General features: G+C 37.4%; 1 protein-coding gene across 11 annotated transcripts in view; it reads right to left on the bottom strand.

Moving 5' to 3' along the window:
• Positions 1–23,593, bottom strand: part of LOC129726573 (cytohesin-1) — an 80,129-nt gene that overhangs the window by 7,098 nt on the left and 49,438 nt on the right. For 4 of the 11 annotated variants that reach the window (XM_055683435.1, XM_055683437.1, XM_055683444.1 and 1 more), the window contains exons 2-7: positions 18,153–19,352; positions 17,897–18,029; positions 15,329–15,427; positions 2,705–2,804; positions 2,287–2,461; positions 1,851–1,937 (exon numbers count right to left, since the gene is read on the bottom strand). In XM_055683435.1, the coding sequence (XP_055539410.1) occupies positions 1,851–1,937; positions 2,287–2,461; positions 2,705–2,804; positions 15,329–15,427; positions 17,897–18,029; positions 18,153–19,100 (1,542 nt within the window). In that variant the 5' untranslated portion in view covers positions 19,101–19,352. Of the gene's footprint in view, positions 1–1,850; positions 1,938–2,286; positions 2,462–2,704; positions 2,805–15,328; positions 15,428–17,896; positions 18,030–18,152; positions 19,364–23,593 lie in introns of all 11 variants that reach the window. The other 7 variants (XM_055683436.1, XM_055683439.1, XM_055683441.1 and 4 more) reach the window with 3 other exon arrangements.

Genomic DNA, 23,593 nt, shown 5'->3' with positions numbered 1-23,593 from the left:
AGCGCGAAAGGGCACGCCTAGGTAGTGTTGTGATAGTCGTCGACGAGTTCGCTCAATGGTGACTGATAACAACGATAAGGAGATTAGGAGACAAATTATCAGCGGCGGGAACCTGCAAGCGCCCGGAGTTTTCGAACGACGGACGCTAAGAACCATCTTTGGCGGTGAGGAGAAGGGAGTGTGGAGACGGAGAATGAACCATGAGCTCGCGCAACTCTGCCCTTACTAACACGCAGAGAATCCTGAGTAAGAATCCCCAGGATACCGATTAACACGGTGACGGAATCGTGAAAGGAATCGCAAACACGATCCGGAGGATTCTCACTCACGATTCTTATTCAAGAATCCTAGAGCCATATACAGGGCATTCCTGAGGATTCTTTTTTTCAGGAATCCTTTTCAATAACGCTCACGAATCCAATGTGAGGAGTCCTAGAGAATCTATGCGAATCGTATGTGTTCGTCCGGGTACGGTGAACCCAGCATCCAGAAAGTGGTCAAAGCTGGACGGATACGTTGCACAGTGCACGTTGCGAGAACGACAGACTACCCTGCAAAGTTGGTTCTCACCTCGAATCCGCTTGGTACGAGACGAAGAGGAGCGCAAAGAGCAAGGTGGTTAGACCAGATGAAACATGATCTGGCGAGTACGGGGTGCCCGTGGGATTAAAGGCGGGCAGCCATGAACCGGTCAAGTTGGCGGAATTATGTTATGCAGGCCATATTTTAGGACGTACGGCTATTAAAGTAAGTGAATAAGCAGCTGTAGTAGCAAATGTATTTCAATGGCTTTGAATTTTATAAATTTTATCAGCTTAATCACCATGCCAATTTGTATACGTGGGTACTCAAACATGGTTCTTTGTCGTGTGCAATAAACAGGGTGATTGTTTCCTTGTTGGGAGTATTCCAGTGGCTGATAGAGCCATATTTGATGATTGAAACTTTCCTTAGAAGCTAAAGAAATTTTCTATTAGATACACCTTTTGAATGTCTAAATAAATGTAAAAACTAACTTGAAAACAGCAAATTCAAAAGTAGTACTGTTTTACTGTACTCTCCCTGCTGGTCTCGAGGTACGATACTGGCCTAACAAGACAGTCGTCGTAGGATCGAGTCTCGGCTCGGGAGAGGCTGAGTGTCAGTAGGATCGTAGCACTAGCCTCGCAATTGTCCTGTACACTTAACAGTTGGCTGCGAAGTCTGTGTATCATAAACAGAAGGTCGAGTTCCGATACGGAATGTAGCACCAAGGCTTTGCTTTTTACTGTTTTAAACGTGTTTCGATGTTTTCTCACAAAAAACGTGGTTAACGTTATTTGAACATTTTAAACTGCTCGAGTAATTTTAATGTTAACCCATTCCCGGCGGCGAGTATCAGTTTTTACCTCAAAAAATGAACTTTAAAGTCTCAGTAATATAAACTGTATTGCATATTGAAGACCAATCTATTCTTTAACGACACTCAATCGTGCAAATTTCCAAGTATAATTGTTGAGTTTAAATTAAAGTACGCCGAAATATATGATTTAACTACTATTTGATGCTCCTTGCCTCATAAGTGATACTGTGCGAAATTATTACAAATCAAGCACGAACCTGCTGTGCTACAGTGCGTAAGAGATATTTATTAGTCCTAATTATTAATTTAATTCCAGTAGAAAAGTATTATTCATTCACCCAAGTAGCAGCACTGGAATGATGGATAGTTAAGCTAAACAGTTTCGTAATAATTCCGTATCGTATTCAGCATAAGCATTAATTATTTTATCGGCAATGTCAACTAGAATCACACTAGCCAGAACCCTTTCTCTCCTCTCCATCGCTATGCTAACTATTCCTAAACTTACCTCAAGCAATTCTCTCGGTAAATCACCTCCATTGTTGATGCCTCTATTCATTGATATAAATTGCTCAACAGTAGGTTTCTCTTTCACCTGAAAAGCACAAAAGCGTACACCTGATATCAGAAGTTTACCACAAGCAGAATTAACGTAACATCATAATCAGTTGCCGTGTGTGTATCAACAATATTACGCAATAATCCTTTTTCTCCCCAGGGAAACTGATATGAATAGCATGTATTAATTTCAATCATTTGCGGTTTCGTCTAAGATTTGAGTTCTGAGGTATTGTTCGAATAAACTTGGTCTCTACTACTTAGCAGAGGCAAAATTATTACAATACGAGCCAGAATGGATAGCAAAAGATTGAAACTTACACAAAGTGAGTAAAAGGTTTATCTGTCTCGGTGATGGCAGTGCGCGAGCAATGCAAGTTACTTACCGATGGATTATGCAACGACGTGTTTAGCATAATGATGGCAAAACTTAACACGTAACACGTATCGGTGTTTGTGAAAATGTCCGGATTGAGCTGACAGTAGCGTTGTGCGAAGCATTCCATCATTCGATCGATTTTTTGCGCTTCCCCGGGCAATCTGAATGACCAGAGAAATTGTCTGAAACGGGAAAAAGACGTTAGAGTAATCGACATACAATCTTCGATGTGATAGACACACGCAACACGCTTGTACATTGTTCACCTTCAGAAAATATACAATTTCAGCGCTCAAGCATACATTATTTAATTTAAAAACTAAAAAGACAGTTGAATTCCACTGGATAGCCTAAACTATTTGAGTGTTTGACAAAATTTCTTGGAAAAATGAAAACATACAATTAACATAATGAAGCTCACAAACCTTAAAGCTTGCACCAGTATCAGATTGGTAAAATCATGCAGATCCACAAACGCCTTCAGTACTTGTTCGTTGAAATCGTTCTTCTCGCCCAAATAGTCACCTGAAAGAGCCCATAAAAGACGCGATTATTGTCAGTCATTACTCGAATCGATCGAAATTAATTTCCACTTTTTATTGAACAAACAAAAATTTATCGTAACACCTGAAAGAGCGCCCATTGCGCGCGCAAAAATAAGGTGTAAAAAATGAATAATAGGATTTTTTTCTGGCAATCCGTTTCACAGACCAACTCGATTTACAGCTGGGATAATTTTATACACAATAAAGCACTGCCAATTGTGACGATAGGCAAACGGTTGAGCAAAAGCAAACCGCAAACAAATTGAAAAACATAAAATAATTTGAAAATTTTTAATTACTTTTTATCAACCGAGTATTAATTATTTTTGTTTATTGTTATGCTTCCCACAAAAAAGCAGGTCACACACAGAATACGAAAACACTGCTGGAAAGGGGAATGTTCATTGTTGTTGTATTGTTCATCGCGGTTATTATTAATTACTCGCACCACATGCCGAGTGCATGGAAAATACCTTGTCAATTCAATAGTGTTCAGGCAACATAAAAAAATAAAAGAATGCACACCCAAACCACATACTATCGTGAGTATAATACGTCAGAGGATACCTCTTGGGTGTGACAGAATACGCCCTCGCACTCAGAGCAGCCAAGGTAATATTCAGACAAGTTGACAAATTTTCGTGTGTCTATTCAACCTTCCTGTAATACAAAATGGTCTACAATATACTCGAGCAATCGAATAAAGTACATACTAGTTTTGGTTGCTGAGGATATATAAGAGATATATTCTAGATAAACTGACAGACCTGTTAACGTCTGTGAAACTCCAGGCCATCTGTAATTTATTCATCTTTCTATCGTTTTCGCTTGCAAATATAACTGCTTGGTCCAGGTAATAATATTCGCCATGGGACAGTGCAAAACCATGCGTGACCGATAACTGCTTCCAGTCACGAAATGAATGTAACGTAATTGGAAAAATATGCAGGGGATATTTTTGGAATAAACTGATATGGATTTTGAATAATGTGCTGTACACAATACAAACAGTAGTTCTATTTCAAATGACAGGTGCTGCAAACAACTCCTTCTATTTCAGTTCATGCTAAATAATATTTATTTCATAAAATGTCAATAATTATAATGGGTAAAACATAAGTTCCTATCTAGCGGTCGCCATGAGTTTTGTCACGCTGACTTACTTATGAGACTACAAAAAAAAAAACGACAAAACAGAAAAAACAGAAAATTATAATGCAACGAGTAATTCAAAATATACGACGTGGTTATACAAACACCACGTCTTACAAGTCTTTGGGCACTCGCCCACCATCAAATAAAGTTTGGCATTTCTTCACAAGAATCAGACACACAAAAAACCTTTAAGCTCTACCTGCATACATAATAGGGATGTTAAGGACATCCGCATCCGCATCTGCATGAAAATTGCCATCCGCATTCGCATCATACCATTCGGATATTCAAAAAAGATTATCGCTTCATAAAATTTTGTAGAAAAATTTTCCTTGGTGTATTTACTGCTCACCCAAATAACTTTTGCACTGGGGAGGGACATGGTCATGTGAAATGAGCAAAATAGAACACAAGGAATGCTACGGATCCGCGAATGCGGAACATCCGCATGAAAATTGACATCCGCACCGACATCCACATCTTTAATCACATATCCGCATCCGCATCTGCAGATGTCTGAAAAATCACATCCGTAACATCCCTGATACATAAGTAGAAATATAACAAACATCTATCTATACTTTTTCAAGTCGATATTCGAATTTTCTGCTTTGCTCTTAGTAAAGAAAACCTTCTTTGTTATTCAACTCATTGATTTATAAAAAGTTAGGTGAAACTTTTTTCCACTTGAAAACACTCTACTCATGATCACAACTTTGTAGTTATTCAATATAAGTGAAATTACGAAAACCATTGAAACGAACAGAATTCCAACTGATATTTGTTATTGAAAATAATACTGTTTACGTAGAACAAGTTATGTTAGTTTAACGCGGTTATTAATGATCGTTAGCATAATACAAGCGACCTTCTATCGAATGGAGACCATTTTTAATTTTAATTAAACTTTGCACATGTATCTGACACAGCAAACTTTGTATTTTCCGCGGATGGAATTTTTTTAGGGAATTTTCTGAAGAGGCGCGTGTATTTTAGGCGTCTTTGTCCATATGATATTTCTTGATGTACTACGCAACTGCCGGCATACAACTTCGTTTTATAAATTTCCCCGTTCTCGTTGATTGATAGCCGCAGCAGCGCCTTCTTGGACAACTTGGTGTGTGAAATGAACTTAACCTCGGAGCTCACTTCCTTCGTGGGGGAAGTAAAATACGAAATGCCCTGCCAGTCGTTGCCGTCCGGGGTTAGATAGGTCTCGTCGGCCATCACAACCGCCACGTCGCGATTTGCCGCGAAAATCGACTTGACCAGCTTATTCAGTCGCTGCTGCTGCGTTATTGTATGCGGCTCCGAAGCCAGTGGACGAGACTGCCGCTTCCTGACATGCATGTCCATGTTCACCAAGTACTTTAATGCAAACGTTATTTAAGGGGCCATCCACATTCCACGTGGACAGATTTTTAAAGATTTTACCCCCCCCCCTCCTCCCTCTCTGTGGATAACTGCCCATAAATTCACATCACCCAACCCTCCGTGCGGATATCCGTAGCATACCTTGTGTTCTGTTTGGCTCATTTCGCATGACCATGTCCCTCCCCAGTGCAAGTTGTTCAAGCGAATAGCAAATACACCGAGGAAAATGTTCCTACAAAATTTTATGAAGCGATATTTTTTCTCAACATCCGCATGGTATAATGCGGATGCAGATGCGAATGCGGATGTCAATTTCTATGCGGATGTTCCGCATTTACGGATGCGGATATCTATAACATCCCTAAAAATGTGTACTGTATTCAAATCTGGAACGTCTCAGGAAGGCGTTTTCGAAGAAAAAATAGCAGCATTGTCGGAAGTGAAAATAAGAAAGAATCATTATAGTCGGTTTTCAGCATAAGCCTACATCATATCGCGAAGGATTCACTAAACGATGCTGTCCGGTACAAGTTTGGGCTGTGCCCTTCGTCCGTAAGCGATATGACGTGAAGAAATTAAAAAAATTGAGAAAAAAATCAAGAAAACGACAGAAAAAAAAACCGTAGAAGAAGTTATTGTGCACGATATGAGAGGGATGCTTCTTTAAAGTACAACCGCAACAACCGCTGACGAATGCAGTCATCGAAAATTTGGACAGAGCTCAGGGGTCGAATCGAGAGGCAGTTGGAGTATTAGCGGCCATAGCGGTTTCATGTGGTCTTGATCCAGAAAAGTCAAATTTGAGTCAATCAACTATTCACAGAAAACGCAAAAGCGGAACCATGGAACGGGGTGAAATTGATCAATTTTTATAACAATTACTAACTAACTAGCTTCATGTACATTTTCCCCGAAACAGTATAATTTTAAAACAAGTACTGGTATGTGCTCCAGTAAACCTCTATGGCTATTGGTAAAATTTCTATCGTCTACTTCATGAAATAAATTCGATAATTCTAAAAGGTACTATGAGGTAAATTGGGGTGAAATTGATCACCATTGAAATCCATACATTCTTTTGGCAATGTGCTTTTTTTTCGATATGCTATAGATAAATGATTATTTCTGTACTGAAAAATATCATTTACAGCTAGTTTGGAAACGAAAATAACGATATTTCAGGTTAAAATTTGTTTATTTTGGTTCACGAGCTGCTTGTTGCTAAATATGCTCTTATTTGATCGTCGTTAGACCGATTTCAATTCGGTTTGTTGCAAAAGATCAAAAACTACCTCTGAAATCAAAATCTTTGTGGTTTCCTGCGAATTCATCATTATTTCTTTAATGATATGGAAATTTCATTGTTGAAAATTACATTTTTTGAGCTTTTATCAAACTTTACTCACTTCTCCAAATTTAACGTAATTAACCCTCAACTATGATTACTTTAAGTAAATTCGATACTTTTTTTTGTTATTTGGAAACTTGTTTGATCAATTTTAATTGCGTTTTGACTGAGTTAGAAGAATTTTTCGAAAATATGAAAACTTTGCACCGGCAAGCAAGGGATAACATTGACAGGTATGTGAGTCATGCAAAAGTTGCGTTTTTTTAGTAGCTTAAGTATTTATCATAAATGTTAGTAAATAATGAGTATGTGTGTCCAATCACAAATGGTGACTTCTCAACACTGTTAGAAATTTGTAATTTTAATTGTGAGGATCTGTTTGCTTTCGCAATTATGACTTATCATTCGTAGGGATTTAAACCTACTTGTCAGAAAAGGGGAAGTAAACTTACAACTAACTTAATTGCTAACTTATTGGCTATAAAGAGAGCTTATCGTAGCAATTGAGGATTGCAACGATTTTTGTCGAAAATTGTTAATAATTTTATTTGACATAGCTTCTAATGGTTCTGGTGTTGAACTGTCTATGTAAGTCTATGTAATTCGAGTGTACCAAACCAAGGAGGACGCTTCAAAATCATTTTCAGAATTTTATTCTGAATCCTTTAGAGCGTTTTCTTTCTTGTTGAACAGCAACTTGACCAGATCGGTACAGCATAAAGCATTGCTGGTCTAAAAATTTGTTTGTAAATCAAAAGTTTGTTCTTTAAACAAAGTTTAGAATTCCTGTTAATGAGAGGATATAAACATCTCGTATATTTGATGCACTTGGCATGTATACTCTCAATGTGCTCTTTGAAAATGAGTTTTTTATCATAAATTAGTCCCAAGTACTTAACCTTGTCAGACCAACTTAAAATAATCCCATTCATCTTGACAACGTGATTATTGTTTGGCTTGAGGAAAAAGCTCTAGGCTTATGCGGAAAAATTATCATTTGAGTTTTAGAAGCATTGGGAGAGATTTTCCACTTTTGCAAGTAGGAAGAAAAAATATCTAAACTTTTCTGCAATCGACTGCATATGACACGAAGACTTTTTCCTTTTACGGAAATGCTTGTGTCATCGCAGAACAATGACTTTGTGCATCCTGGAGGCAAATCAGGAAGATCTGAAGTGAATATGTTGTACAGGACTGGACCCAAGTCTGAACCTTGAGGTACACCTGCTCTGACAGGAAATCTATCAGATTTTGAATTCTAATAGGCAACCTGCAGAGTTCGATCAGTAAGATAATTTTTTAAAATTTTGATTAGGAAAATTGGAAAATTAAAAGTTTGCAATTTCGCAATCAAACCTTTATGCCAAACACTGTCGAATGCTTTTTCTATGTCTAAAAGAGCAGCTCCAGTGGAATAACCTTCAGATTTGTTAGCTCGTATCATATTAGTAACTCTGAGCAATTGATGAGTTGTGGAATGCCCATGGCGAAATCCAATATGTTCATTTGCAAAAATTGAATTTTCGTTGATGTGTGACATCATTCTGTTAAGAATAATTCTCTCAAACAGTTTACTTATTGAAGAAAGCAAACTGATTGGTCGATAACTTGAAACTTCAGCTGGGTTCTTATCCGGTTTTAAAATTGGAGTAATTTTTGCATTTTTCCATAATTTGGGAAAATATGCAATTTTGAAGCAGCAATTGAAAATTTTCACTAAAAATTCCATTGTGCTCTCAGGGAGATGTTTGATGAGTATATGAAAGATTCCATCGTCACCAGGTGGTTTCATATTTTTGAAATTTTTAATAATTGAATTAATCTCATTCAAGTTAGTTTTAATTATTTCTGCAGGTAAAAAATCCTGGGAAGAAATTAAATCAAATTGACGTGTGACTTCATTTTCAATTGGACTCACAAAATTCAAATTTGAGTTATGAACACTCTCAAACTGCTGAGCAAGTCTTTGAGCCTTTTGTTCATTGGATACAAGAAAACGTTCACCATCTTTTAAAACTGGAATAGGCTTTGAAGGTTTCTTAAGAATCTTCGACAGCTTCCAAAAAGGTTTTGAATATGGTTTCAATTTTTCAACTTTAGTCTCAAAATTTTGATTTCTCAGAAGAGTAAATCTATGTTTAATCTCTTTCTGTAAATCTTTATAAATAGTTTTAAAAACAGGGTCACGAGAACGTTGATATTGACGTCTGCGGACATTTTTCAAACGAATTAGAAGTTGAAGATTTTCGTCAATTATTGGTGAATCAAATTTTCAACAATTGCACATTTTAATGCTTCCAAAGCGGAATCAATATTCACTTTGTTTTGCAAATCAAGCTCATTATAGAAATTTCTCTCAATATGAGTTTTGTATCTTTCCCAATTAGCCTTATTATAATTAAAAACAGAGCTCATAAGGTTTAAAACTGATTCATGTGATAAAGAAAAAGTTATTGGAAGATGGTCAGAATCAAAGTCAGCATGTGTGATCAAATCACTACATACATGACTTTGATCTGTTAGCACCAAATCAATTGTTGAAGGGTTTCTTACAGAAGAATAGCATGTAGGACTATTCGGAAATAAAATAGAATGGTATCCTGAAGAACAATCATTGAATAAAATGTTGCCATTGGAATTACTTTGAGAATTATTCCATGAACGATGTTTAGCGTTAAAATCGCCGATTATAAAAAATTTCGAACGATTTCTGGTGAGTTTTTGTAAATCACCTTTAAAATAATTTTTGTGCTCGCGTGTGCATTGAAATGGTAAATATGCTGCGGCAATAAATAAAATCCCAATCAGTTTGAACTTCAATTCCCAAAGTTTCAATAACTTTCGTCCTAGGATGGGGAAGAGCACGATGTTTGAATCGGCGATGAATAACAATTGCAACTCCACCGCCGGAATCCTGAATCCTATCATATATATATGAACCACGTAATTGGGATCATATTTTAATTTTATGTTAGGTTTCAAAAATGTTTCGGTAATAGTTGCAATATGCACATTATTTACTGTTAAAAAATTAAAAAGCTCATTCTCATTGGCCTTCAATGAGCGAGCATTCCAATTTAATATTTTAATTGTTTTATTTAAAATCATTGCTAAATTTTAAATTAGAAACAATTTTAATAGTAAAATTTGTGCCTATTTGAATGGCTTCAAACATTGATTTTGCCTGCAACATGGCGTTCATAAGATCGAACATTGCCCGTTGCAAAAAAGAAAGTTTACCTGCCGTAATAGGCCCCAGGAAGTTGACATTAGAAAAAATATTTTCGGCAGCAATATTAGCTGGAGTAATAGGTGTACAATTATTTTCTAGCGTGTTTTGCTTACCCATATTAACGGTCATTTTCGAACTACCAACACTAGGCGGTATAATGTTCTAACTACCTGTAACCTGTGCATAAGTTAAACGGGTATGCAAAGGAGTAGGTAAATATGCGTCACTGGTACGCTTGGAGAATTTTGTTTTGAGGTTGGTTTTAATTGAGAAATTGAATTTTGTTTACCTTGCCTTGCCTTAGCAATTGCTAAACGGACTAGGCATTGATAAAAATTTGACATATGGTTGCCGTTACAATTCGCACAGCGAAAATTTTTACTCTTTTTCACAGGACATGTGTCCTTTTTGTGCGAAGAGTCTCCACAATTAAGACATTTTTGGTCCATGTTACAGAATTTGGAACCATGGCCATAACATTGGCAAGCACGGCATTGGGTGATATGCTTTTCACCTCCGCCATAGTTCCTATAAATTTCCCACTTTACACGCACATTATACAAAGCATGTGCTTTTTCAAAAAAATTTAAGTTGTTAACCTCATTGCGGTTAAAATTAATTAAATAATTAACAAGGGAAATTCCAGTTCTCTGCCTGTTATCGCCTCGTGATTTTTGTTTCATTAGAATTACTTGGGTAGGGGCTATGCCAAGTAATTCTGTTAAAGTAAGTTTTATCTCATCAACGGTTTGATCGTTGGTGAGACCTTTCAATACGACCTTGGCGCTCTTCGTGTCATATGTAAAAAATTTATACATCTTTTCAGTTAAATACTGAATAAGACGATTACGACCCTTTTTAGAGTTGGCTAATAAGCGGCATTCGCCTCTACGACCAATTTGATAGGTAACTTTACATCAGAAACAAACGTTGAAAGTTCCTTTTTGAAAATATTGAATTCAGAAGAAATAGTTACCACAATAGGTGGAACTTTTTCCTTTTTAAAAGAATTGACATTTTGTATAGTTTCATTACTCATAACTTCCATTTCACCAGCTTCTTGCTCAGGCAAAATATCAAAAGGATTGTCACTACAGACACTCGAAGTGTCAGAAAGAGATGCCTCTCTTTTCCTCCCCGCAGCGATGCGAGGTTTCTTTTTCCGTCCAGCCATTTCAGGTGATACGAAAAAAGTTAAAACAAATGTTAAATTCAAAAGTAGGTAGTCTTGAGAAAGACTGATGGGAAATAACTTTCAGGTAGTCTTTGAAAGACACACTGACAAAACACAAACTTTGAAGCTATAGGCAGTCAAAGATCAGTCCACAAGCATCCGAAAATCGTCTGATCTGTAGGACAGTTCAAGACGCACTGAAGTTGCGTTTAAGGACACGTTAACATTGCCTAGTGTTGTAAGAGCAATATCTTTTGATTAGTATGCTTTTTATAATATTATGCTTTACAATCAAATTCAATTCTCTAGGTGCGTCACGAAATTGTCAGCAGAGTCGAGAAGAAACTCCAGAAAAGAAAGCTCTGATGGTCATCCTTGGCTCCAAGGAAGGAGGTTGCTGGATTTTCCGTGTAGATATCACCTTTATGAATTGGTCGGCGTGCGACCAGACCGAACCAAGCGCCATTTGTGAAAAAATTGAGTTTTTAACACCAGGTGATGTTAAAATTGATAATCTATCTTTCATGAAAAAAAGAAATCATTAGAACAGTTTATAATGGTATTACAACAAAATTTCCCTGCAGCAGCTTGCAGGAAACATACAGAGTGGTAAAACTTTGATCACCGATTACTCGGAATAATGTTTTTGGAGCTTGGTTCGGTCTGGTCGCACGCCGACCAATTAGTCCTGATGGTGGCATACAAGACGTGTTCCAAGCAAGCAACGACTTCTCCAGACGACTCTGCTTAAATTTTTTGGAAGTGAATCGGACAGATTGGACAAATAGAGTTACGCTGGTCTTCCTGAAGGTGAAATTCGATTGATTTTTTATATAAGAAAGAATATAACTATCCTTATTTGTCTCTGAAAAGTACAATCTGCGAGGATGGGAAAGCAACTATCGTTGCTTTTAACAAGTAAATGTTGCTGGAATGGATGGCTTATGCCACTTACTCTGGAAATGTACTTGTTTAGAGAGTAGTTTTTGGTGGCAGCAATCGAAGATTCGTACTTTTTGTGAATTAAATTCATTTAAAAGGGTGGTACGTAGCTCCAATTGCCCCAAATGCACCGTTAAACGATCTGCAATTTAAAAAAAAAAAGGTTTGAAAAATTACCCTGACAAAGAGCGAAAAGGTACAAAACTTGAAAATAAAGAGCAGTGGCAACGACATTTCAAGCGTGAAAAAATTTAGAATAGAAGATTACGCCACGGAGAAGTCACTACAGTTTTCGGATATACTGCGGTTCGATAGCAGTTTTTTTAACGAGGAAGATGCGTAGAAAGAAATGATTAACTTGATGCTACATCGAAATTAGATAGCTTGACAGTTATCATTTATCCTGCAGAACATGCCCTTGGAGTAGCAGGAGATATTAACGAATTTGATCCGAAGGCTGACCAAGAAAAACAGCATCTGCTGATGGTTTTGACAGAAAAGCACAAGAAAAAAAATCCTCAATGGCTTTAGTTGTTGGCTTTAATATTGTTTAATTGACACATTTTTTAACTGATCTTGATTTTTTAAACTCTTTTTACTTTCCATTTAGCAAAAATATGGATCAACTCATAGTACTACCGTACTACGACAAATAAATATGTATGTGTAAGAAAACATAAATCTTGTATTCCACAGTGAATCAAGAATAACTTAAAATTAGCTGTTAGAACCATATCTTCGGCAAAGTTTATTCCCATAGAGTTTCGCATCTTTTGATGGTATTAAGATGGTGATAGCATTAGGTTTGATACCCACTTTTGATGATTAAATGTCGAAATGTGCTTGAAAAATTACTTTTTTAAAAGGAGAAAAAAATGGCAGAAAAATAAATTGATCATAAACAAACCGACACATTTTTTTTCCTTCAGATTTTGGGTCCTAAGAAACCAGCAAAAGTTTCAAAAGAATTGAGTTTCACGAAAATTAAAAAAACTTGACATGTTTTGCCTTTCTCCTAGAAAGGTATAGCAATCACTTGAAAAACCGAAAGTATAAAAGTGCTCCAAAGGGCCGAATGGCATATATCACTCGACTCAGCTCGACGAGCTGAGCATTTTCTGTATGTATGTATGTGTGTGTGTATGTGCAGATTTTAATTCTCACTCACTTTTCTCAGAGATGGCTGGACCGATTTTCATGAAATTAATTGCAAATGAAAGGTCTCATTGTCCCATAAGACCCTATTAAATTTCATTGTAATCGGATTTTTAGTTTAGCGGTTATGGTTCAAAATGTAAAAATCATGAAACATCATTATCTCAAAAACTACACAACCGATTTGAACAAAATTGATTTCAAATGAACGGGCTACCTAAAATACCCTTAACTTTTGAATTTCATAAAGATTGAACTCGTGGTTCAAAAGTTATAACAAGAAACGTGTTTTGAAGACTACTTAATCTCACTCATGTTTCTCAGAGATGGCTGAACCGATTTTCATAAAATCAGTGTCAAATGGAAGGTCTAGTTGCCCCATAAGACCCTATTGATTTGTTTTGCAATCAGACTATTACTTTTCCTGTTATGTTTAAAAATGTGAAATCCAGATATGAAAAGAAACATATTCCGAAGACTACTTGAACTCACTCACTTTTCTCAGTGATGGCTGACCCGATTTCTACAAAATTAGTGTCAACTAATAAGTCTAGCTGCCTCGTAACACTCTATTGAATTTTACTTTAATCGGACTGTAACTTGAGCAATCAGATTATCAGATGAGCGGGCTAGTTGAGGGTTAACTGATGAATTATGATTGAACACGTGGTTTCAAAGTTTGGCTGCCCTATACTTTCCCATTTCATTTGATTATAATTGAACTTAAGCCACCGTTATGTATTAAATTGTTAATAAAACAACGAAAGTCTATTATTTCAAAGATAACATGACTTATTTGAACATAACTAGTGTCATACGAACAAGTCATCTCTCAAACTAACAAATAATAAACATAAACAAATTTGATATGTGGCTCAAAAGTTATGGAAAGAAAAGAAATTCAAAGGCTATTCAAAACTATACCTGCTTTGATTGATATATGTGGTCTCAACATAATTTAAATGTGGTTTTGTACTATTTGAACGTTCCAAATTCATTGATTCCTTGCGATGTGTTTAAAGTCTGCAAATGCACGACGAATCGGCCATAGGATATGATCAAAGTCAAAAGACAAATCGTTTGAAATGATTGGTTTCATCGAAATGACAAAATCTTCGACTTTTGGCTTTTGGCGCCCTAATTTTGAATATATTCATATTGGATGATATTCGGTCATTTTCAGCAAATTTTCTGGCATCAATCTGACACCGGAAATACTCATATTGGGAGGTATTTAGTTATTTTGGTTGTTTTCCAGAAACTAACAGTGGTCGTCTTTAAATTCAAAATGGTGTCAAGGGTCAATGTTTGGTTTCTGTGCATCATCTCGATTACGGAAATATCCATGTTGAGTATTATTTGGTCATTTTCGACTGTTTCCTATAAGTTGCCATTTAGCGATTCAAAATGGTGCCTGAGGTCAATTGTTAGCTCATTGCATCATTCTGGTTCCAGAGATACTCATATTGGATGGTATTTGGTTATTTTAGGCTGTTTTTCAAAACCGAAAGTCGCCATCAAGGATTTCAAAATGGTATTTAAAATAATGTCTGGCCTCTGAGCGTCATTCTGGTTGAAGAAAAGACCGTACTACATTTTTATATGTATAGATTACAACATCAATATTCTAGAACCTAAAGAGTGAATATACATTTATTGGATTGAAGCGTTCATGTAAATCTATTGTTACAAATAAAAGTTTGAATGAGAAAGGCTGGGTCTGACCGCTAGGTGGATTAATTTAGGTTTTTTAAAGTAATATTAGAAAAACTTTTTTTTTTCCAAAAATATCATCGGGACTTTTTCTAGAGTTGCATCAAAAGAAAGTAGATTCATTTGGAGAGTGAGCCCTCAGGATTCCAATCTCAATGCAATTTTGGGACACCCTAGTATGGATACGTCTAAAATACATACGCCCTTTTAGAAAATTACTCTTGAGTTTAAAAATTTCTTCCATCCGCGGAAAATACTCAGTTTGTTTGTGTAAAGTTTCATTCCAACTAAAAATGATTGACTAAAAAGTTTTGCGTATTTCAAATTATTTGGTGTGGTTTTGCTCAAAGGTGTACGGAATTAGAGTAACCTAGCATCACGTGGAAATTCATCATCTGAAAATCAACTTACCAATCGCTGTTTTGTTGAGACCTTCTCCTTTGTATAAAAATTGAGCTACATCCTGTGGGTCCGTCCTTAGAAGTTGGTTTTCATACAGAAATTCGATGCCTGAAAAAAGCAATAAAACATTAATAATCAAATTCTTCACTTTTAACGTGCCTTCAGTTTGTTTTTTGAAGTAGAATACTTCTCTCAGGAAGTACGGCTACATAGGGATGTAAAATGAAAATCTAAAACCGAAAAAAGTGAAAAATATGTCCAATTTCAAATGCTAATAAATCGGTTAGTATTCAATGGATTTCCTTCGTTCTTGTAGCAATAGATTGAAAAATCTTCTAAGATTACTCCCGAATGAAGATAATTGTAATTTTATTATTCAAACTATTGTACTATTCAAAATAGTCAAGCATTGTCAAAACGAAAAATTAGACCTCTGATTGGTCGTTGTATGATTGCTTTCCGAGCACGGTCGACAGAATTATATACCATGCAATTTAAAATATGCTATTTGGCCTATATAAGAGCCAGTTTTAGCCGAAACCGCTCATAATGGTTCTAGACAGCGACAACAGCAGTCCTTCCTTAACAGCTGCAGTAGCAGTGCAGTGGATACCAGCGATAGCGGCCACAACTGTGGCATAGCAATGGAGAGCGCACTAGTTGCAGCGGATCTCAGCATCGATAGCAGCTGGGCCAGCTGATGCAGGGAGAGCGGATACCAATGGTAGCGTATAGCGGCCACAACTTTGGCATGGCTACGGATAGCGTAGCAGTTGCAGCGAGTGTCAGCATCGATAGCAGCTGATGCAGTGAGGCACTTAAGTGAAATGCAGTCTCTGTGCGATAGCGAGCACTAGTAAATACATTCAATGAAAAGTTGCCTCATTTTGATAACACATGAGCAGTCTAGTTTTGAGTGTTAAATCAGCTTTTCACTGCTCATTTTATCATACTTTATTCGCACCGTCAGTGATAACGCTAAGATGTGATCGGTATCTTATCGGATATTGAATTGAACAACAAATTGTCCTTTTCAGGATGAAATAAAAACCTGATGATTGAAGAGTTAATATTTTCTCTTGAGGTAATTTACATTTTTAAATTTGTAAAAGTTATAAATTCTACATAATCTCCGTGTCTCAGAACGTACTGAATTATCCAAAATTATAAAATAACCAATATTTAAAAATTGTCAAGCAACTTGTTGTTGAAACGCAAAATTCGATTGATCTGATTAGTCAACGTTTATTTACTAGAAAAAATGACTGACACGCAAGCAGCCGGGTTATCTTTCTTGTAAAAGTATTCTACTTCAAACTTGCGGTCGTGGCTTTGTACACAACCCTCCTGTGATTTTTTTTTATAAATAGTGTCGATGAATTTCACTCTGTGCATTTATAATTAAACTGACCACTTCGGAACTATCTCACAAAATAATATTGCACCCAGCTGGATCTTTTTCTTTGTTACATATATGTGACAAAAGAGATCGTTTAACCGTTCGGCAAGATGCCGATGGCTTTCAGAAACTGCGGACACTGTTGCCCCCCGGTAGGCCATGTGTGTCATTTATTGGAACCAACCCACTATAACAAAGAACCAGGCACGGATGGTTGTTCAATAGCGGGCAGCCTCTGCTACATATCTGCTGGAAGAATGAACTTTATGCTCATTTATGTCTACATTCTCAATAGGGTTAATTCGATTTTACCGAACGAGTGCCTTTAGTCAACATACAGTTTGCCGCTGCCGCCGCCGCCGCTTTTCCCGGCCGTCGTATGCTAGCCGTTCGATTTAACCCCGATCGGGTCGCTTGAGCAGAGTGCAAGTGTATGCGAGGTGGATAAAGTACATACATGATAGCGCAGCAGACATGTGTGGATTAAATTGTTTCTGCCTGATAAATTCTCCCCGTCGTGGTTTCGGGTCATTAGGTTCACTGAGCGAGGTAACAATTAAAATGTTGACTTGCATAGGAAAAGGAAATAATGCACATATTGATTATTTTTCAGGCGGTAAACACGAGAATGCGGTAAATTATAAATAATTCCAACAGTTAATTTTGGAAGTAGGTACTAGTGAATTTATTATATTAAGGTGAATATGAGCAATCTTGGTTTGCTTATTAGAAATGTGATTAATCAATGACATAGTTATCATTGCCAGTGTCATAGGTTTTTCACTCCGTCGGTCTAGCAATACAATTACTATAGGAAGAACGTATTGTTACAGAAAGGTGACAGCTAGCCAATGAACTGTTCATTATTCAGATTGACTTGGCATAAAGCAAAACGATTTATTTGCCGTAATGAGTTGAACGAATAAGAAACACCGTCCAATTTATTTCTAAAGCATTTAGAAGTACTGTCGGCGTGTTAATGCGTATTGGAGTGCTCAATGTCATCACCAAAGTGTGAACCAGCTCATGAAAGCCCACCAAAGCATAAAAATGCAAAAGTTAGATCCCCCGTGCATCGACATCGAGTACATTTTTCCATTCAACAACTTAGCAACCGCTAAACAGTAACTGTTAGTTGTATCAAATTAAAAAAAAATAATAAACGAATAACCACCTACCTTTCTTTGGATCCATGTTGAATTTCTTACGACCTAACGCCATCTGCTTATCTTTATTGGAATGTTTGTTTTCCTCCTTGTTCTCGTGCGCTCGCATCTCAGATTCCACCTCATTTAGTTCATCGTTTATTTGCTGCAAAGAAGATATGAAATGCAAACATTAAATATTAATTGAAATTGATACATGTACACGATGTGAGTACTGGAAAGAAACAACAACAAATAAACGAACTGGAGCCAGATTTCGAAAATATACCTTTGTTCGATGAGAAGCGCTAACACTTCTTCTGTAGACTAGATTGGATTTGTTCTTGCAGTTGTTACACTTTCGCAGTACCTTCGGAGTAGAACTGGCTGAGTTGGCGTGAACGGAGGAAATGTTGTTTCCAGAGTAGTTGCGATTGAACAGGTCCGCACTATCGTCGATGTAGTCAAAGTTGCTGTCTTCCAGTATGCTAAACTGTCTCTGGCATTGCAGGTTTTTGCCGATGTTGTTATTAACTTCTGCTGTGCTAACACTTGTAGTATCACCCTCGCAGGCGGGAATAAATTGTTGAGCCTGTTTACTTTCCTCCAGTAGCTGTCGCAGGTCAAGACTGCTATTCAGCAATTCTCCATTGTCACTGAAAATCAGTCCCACGCGGAAAGTTTTCTGTTTGTTCACAACCGTTGTCTTCGTCACAGTGGTAACCGTCGTTGAGGTGTATATTTGCTCCTTCCGCCGCGGTCTCCTCCTCAGGCTGCTGGTGTCCCCCAGGGCGGACAAAGAAACGAGATCCTTGAGGTCATTAGCGCTATCACTCGTTAGATTGTCCACCGAAGAAGCAGTTTGAATTGGATTATATTTGTTCTCCTTCAGACTCCTCGAAACAGTCGTATTTATCGAGGCAGTTGTCGTGGATGCCGAACTGGCCGACGATTGTGGGGAATCTGATGAGAAGGATGGCGATGGTGTCACTTTCACCCACTCACAAGTGCATATCGAGCGCTCCGTGGCAGGATTACTCAAAGGCGCTAGCAGTACACTTTCATCGACCGGAGGTTGGCTAGAGAGATCACTACTATACAAAGTACTTGTCGTTAAATCGACACAGCTCTTCTGAGTTGGTTTTTCAGCGGCCAGCGCTGTCTTTTTGGCTTTCGGCTGTCGTCGCAGTGAAGAGAACCAGTTCGACTTTTTCGTATCTGCAGTCGATGTGAACATTTTGGCGGAGTTGCTTTTGCTTCTTATAATTATTTACGAACCCAAACAGAACATATACAGCTTCAGTTACACACTATATTTGTTTATTTTTTAATCATATATACACTGCATATTACAAAATGCGCTCGATCACATCTCACTGTTAATGTTAATTCTGGCACACTAATGCGCTTTCATAGGGATCTGCGTAATCCGTGTGCTCCTTGGACGCTTCGGTTATCCTCTCGTAATAGTTCATTTCACATAACTTTTCTAAAGGAAAACTTTCAACGAATTAGTTACGTACTTAGCCGTGTCAAAATACAAATTCATGCGAAGGTAATTAATTTATTAAGTGATACACTTTATTTTCGGCTGTAGAAAATCGACCACTCAACAACTCTACAATTCTAGACAGGTTGAAAAACAAATTCATGGTCATTGAATCAATATATTTCAATCAAATGTAACTAGCGAGCACTGGGGGGCTGGGAAATAATAAACAAAAGTATAGTTGAAGCTTTGGCATCAACTGCATTCGTGTCTAAATATCCTTGGTTATTGTAGAGAAACAACAACAACCAGTTTCAATAACGCAAGTTATTTTTTATAGTTCCTTCCCCTTTTGTTTGATTCTCAGTTGAAGTAGTAACCAAGGGAACAGAAGTAATGGTACATTTTTTTAATAATGTTTTTATATACTCAGTACCAATAATGATGATTGGAGCCTTACGTCATTAGAAACAAATCCTGTTTTACTGGTTATACGACCGAATCGAACACTCACAAAATAAATCAGTAAAAAGATTATTATTCCAAAATTATTTTCATTTTTTAATATGATTGTATATAAAAACTCTACTTGCGATTACTTTGCATCAGCGAAATCTGCATGATTTTATATGGTAGTCTTTAGTACCAATGAAGAAACCTATTTATTATTGCAACTCACAATACATGAAACATTCTCTGTACAGTGCAAATGACCATGATCTAGTAACTGGAATTAGGTAGAATTGAAAAACTTTTTCGACCACGTGCTTTCTTTTTCATGCAAAATATACGCGAGGCATGGCCCTTTAAATAGGACACGCAACCGAGCATTAAATAAGCCGAGGGTGTCGAACTGCCACTATACAACAGCGTTTGTTAGGAACAGGAAAGAGAGAAACGAGAAATTGAAACTTTATTCTCATCAATTTCGTTACTCATACCTTCCATGGCGGAGGAAAAAAAACGTTCTACTTCTACAAAAGAAAACAAATGAGGTTAATTATGCAGTAAAAGGCCGCGAAGATAAAATTCTGAGATAGTGAATGGGAATCGGGCAACCTTTTCTCGCGATACAGAACTCTAATATATAGTGAAAAGGGAATCTTAGGGAAGGCCTATCAATTACCAATTAGGATGTTTGGCTGACACTGGTGAAATACAACAAATACTATTTTTCAACAGCTGTCAGCGAATTGCCAAGCGTCCCGAGCAGCATTGCACAGTCGTGGCACTAAGCAGCCATAAACTCGAATTGTGTACGCTCTTAATTCAATAAACATTTCCCTGCGCACCGAAACTAACGGAATAAATTATGTGCAGTAAAAATTAATTTCGCGAATTCTGAATTATTAATCCGATAAATGTAGCATTTTCAGCACGGCGCCCATTCGGCCAATGTAGGTAAAAATCCATCATTGCATCGTACCGCTGCCCTCCAGTTTCAAATTAACCGCAAATTCATAGTCCTTCACTTCTTATCAGTACCATCGACTGCACTGGACATCCAACTACTAACCGGTAGCAGAGGAAATCCTTTGGGCGTCGTGCTAGACACACGGCGCTCGGGAATGCGGAATTTACATTTACGCGGTTCATTTAACACAAAATTGTATCGAAAATTGATAATACGCAGCAAAGTGAGGCCATTCGTTCGGTTGTAGCATATAGCTTAACAAATGAATGTACGCAGGATATATGCAGTACCAGTGAGATCCATTTCATCCCGCAAGGATCGACTGTCACAAACATACGCTGCCGGGCGGGATTTCATGTTTCGGTGAGTGACATTTGATTCTCCGTAATTGCTACATTGCACTGACGCTTTACGGGCTGAACACATTATTAGCATACAGAGTGCAGTAGGGTTGACCCCGAATTACTCGAGTTGCATGATGAAATGGTTGATGTGCACCACCATAAAATGCTACTTTTATAGTAAAATTAAAACATATTTGAACTAGAACTAGTCGGTCTGGACCGTTTTACAGGAAGTTGCACTTGGTAGTTAATTTAAAGATCATTCCAACATTTTTGAATTTTAGTCAGATAATCCTAAAAGTCATCATCATTGATATAAAAGTAAAGCCAACAGCAAAGCCTTGGTTCTACATTTCGATTTGGAACTCGACCTTCTGTTTATTATACCCAGACTTCGCAGCCAACTGTTAAGTGTAAAGGACAATTGCGGGGTTAGCGCTATGATCCTATCAACACTAACAGTCTCTCCCGAGCCGAGACTCGAGCCTACGACAACTGACTTATTAGACCAGCATCGTACCTCGAGACCAGCTGGGAGGGTCATATATATCAGATATATCGATTAAAAAAAAGGTTTAAAAACTTCCGCCCTTCTCAAATGTTAGTCCAGATCAATTTTTGAAAATTGAAGGATACAAAAACGCTTTAATAAGGCCTACATACCCACAAAGTTCCATTAAATTCGAAGAGGGTACTACCAACATCGAGTTGACGCGAAATCCGTCAGGGGCTGTTATTCGCGTTACGCGGCCTCCCCGGGCGAAGGTACGGGTTAACAACCGAACGACAGTTAAATACGCGAGCGGAACCGATAATCAAGGCGGACCAAGACTCCTGTTAGCAACGACTACCTGGCCTTTCCCGTTTCCTGCTAGTTGCCTTACTACAGCGAAGGCCTATGCGTCTGAAAGGGGGAAATAGGTTACGTTCTAAAGGATTTTCTGTATACCATTAAGGATCACTCAGGCCTGAGGAAGTCTTCTAGCTAGTGTCCTCGCTAATGTGGAGGTCTATGCTTCTTGAAGAGAAATCAAAGAGTAATCACTTAGTAATATAGGAAGGTTCGGTCCGTCCAATGAAACGACCAAATTCAGACTAACCATTAACTTCGATTTTATTCAATCAAAATTTCCTTATATACTAATTTTACGCTTACAATTCAATATTTACAAGTCAATGTATAATACAGTTTTTAAAGTACGGCAGCGCGAGCCACCTGCCTCAAAACGCTGACCCTACGTAATTACTATTTTGTTGCCAATCGTTCTCCCTGTGAGTGCATGGCTACTGCATGCTACCTGCGGAAGCATTCGATTGAAATTTGATCTACTGTTTATTTACGTTTTGATTTTATTGGCGCTGCTCGCGCGGGTTATGGAATTTAATTTTATCGCGGCAGTAACAGGGGCCGACATGGACAGATAAATCGTCCCGTGCCGACAACCGTAAACATTGACACCCGTTTTTGTCCACGCGGATATTTTTTAACAAATAATAATTGAAAATGCTTTGGTTCTGTGGTTCCATAAGTGATTGAGCATAAAAAAATGCCAGCAAAAATAACAAAAACTCTTTCAGATTCAGCCCAAAACAAATTAGACCAGAAAAATGGAAATCAGAGAGACCAGAGAAATGAAAAGAACCCCATCAAGATTCAGCCCAAAAGAGCTCAGAGCTGCACCAAAAGATCAGTAAAGGGGCAAAACAGAAATTGATTTCAAATTTAGCTGTAATTGGTTCCAAAGTTGAAAGAGACTAAAAACAAGAAATGATTTCAGATGTTGTAGGAAATTTTGAGCGTCACAAAAAGGCTGAAAGCTTTTCCAAAAAAATATCTCAAATTTACCTAACAAAATTAAAACAAAACCATACAAGAGTTTACGCTAAAACACATCCCTAAAATCCAAAAGAAGTAAAAAAAATATCGTGAATATAACTTTAAGTGAATAAACATGTTAAGGCGAAACGGTGTTGAAGCCAAAAATGGTCGACTCCGAGCAATCACCTCGAATTTTCGAAGGTACAAGACTCAGTAATAGTTAATGCATCACCTGTAAAAACGCTATTTTATGTTTGCTGCGGTGAGGCAAACATAAATAGCGTGCTTCTGAAAATTCAAAGTGGTGGCTTGAAGTCGACCATTTTTGGCTTGAACACCATTTCACCTTAAGGGGAAAAAACGAAAAATTTTAAAATGTTTCGAAGGTGAGGAAAACTTGCAAATGAAAGAAATTATAAATTTAACTAAAACCAATTTGAAGCTTTTCTAAACAAAAAGTAAGTTCTTAGTTTAATCCAAAAAATGGAAATCTTCTTCTTCTATACTTATAAAAATGCAGCTCCGTCTGTCTGTCTGTCTGTCTGTCTGTTCCATATAGGCTTGGAAACTACTGAACCGATCGGCGTGAAATTTGGTATATAGGGGTTTTAGGGGCCGAGAAAGGTGACTAAGATAGTTCGAGACCCTTCCCTCTTCTGGAAGG

Source organism: Wyeomyia smithii, chromosome 3 (assembly GCF_029784165.1).
Source record: "Wyeomyia smithii strain HCP4-BCI-WySm-NY-G18 chromosome 3, ASM2978416v1, whole genome shotgun sequence".
NCBI classification, from domain to species: Eukaryota; Metazoa; Arthropoda; class Insecta; order Diptera; family Culicidae; genus Wyeomyia; species Wyeomyia smithii.
This window is presented reverse-complemented; position numbering and strand designations above follow the sequence as displayed.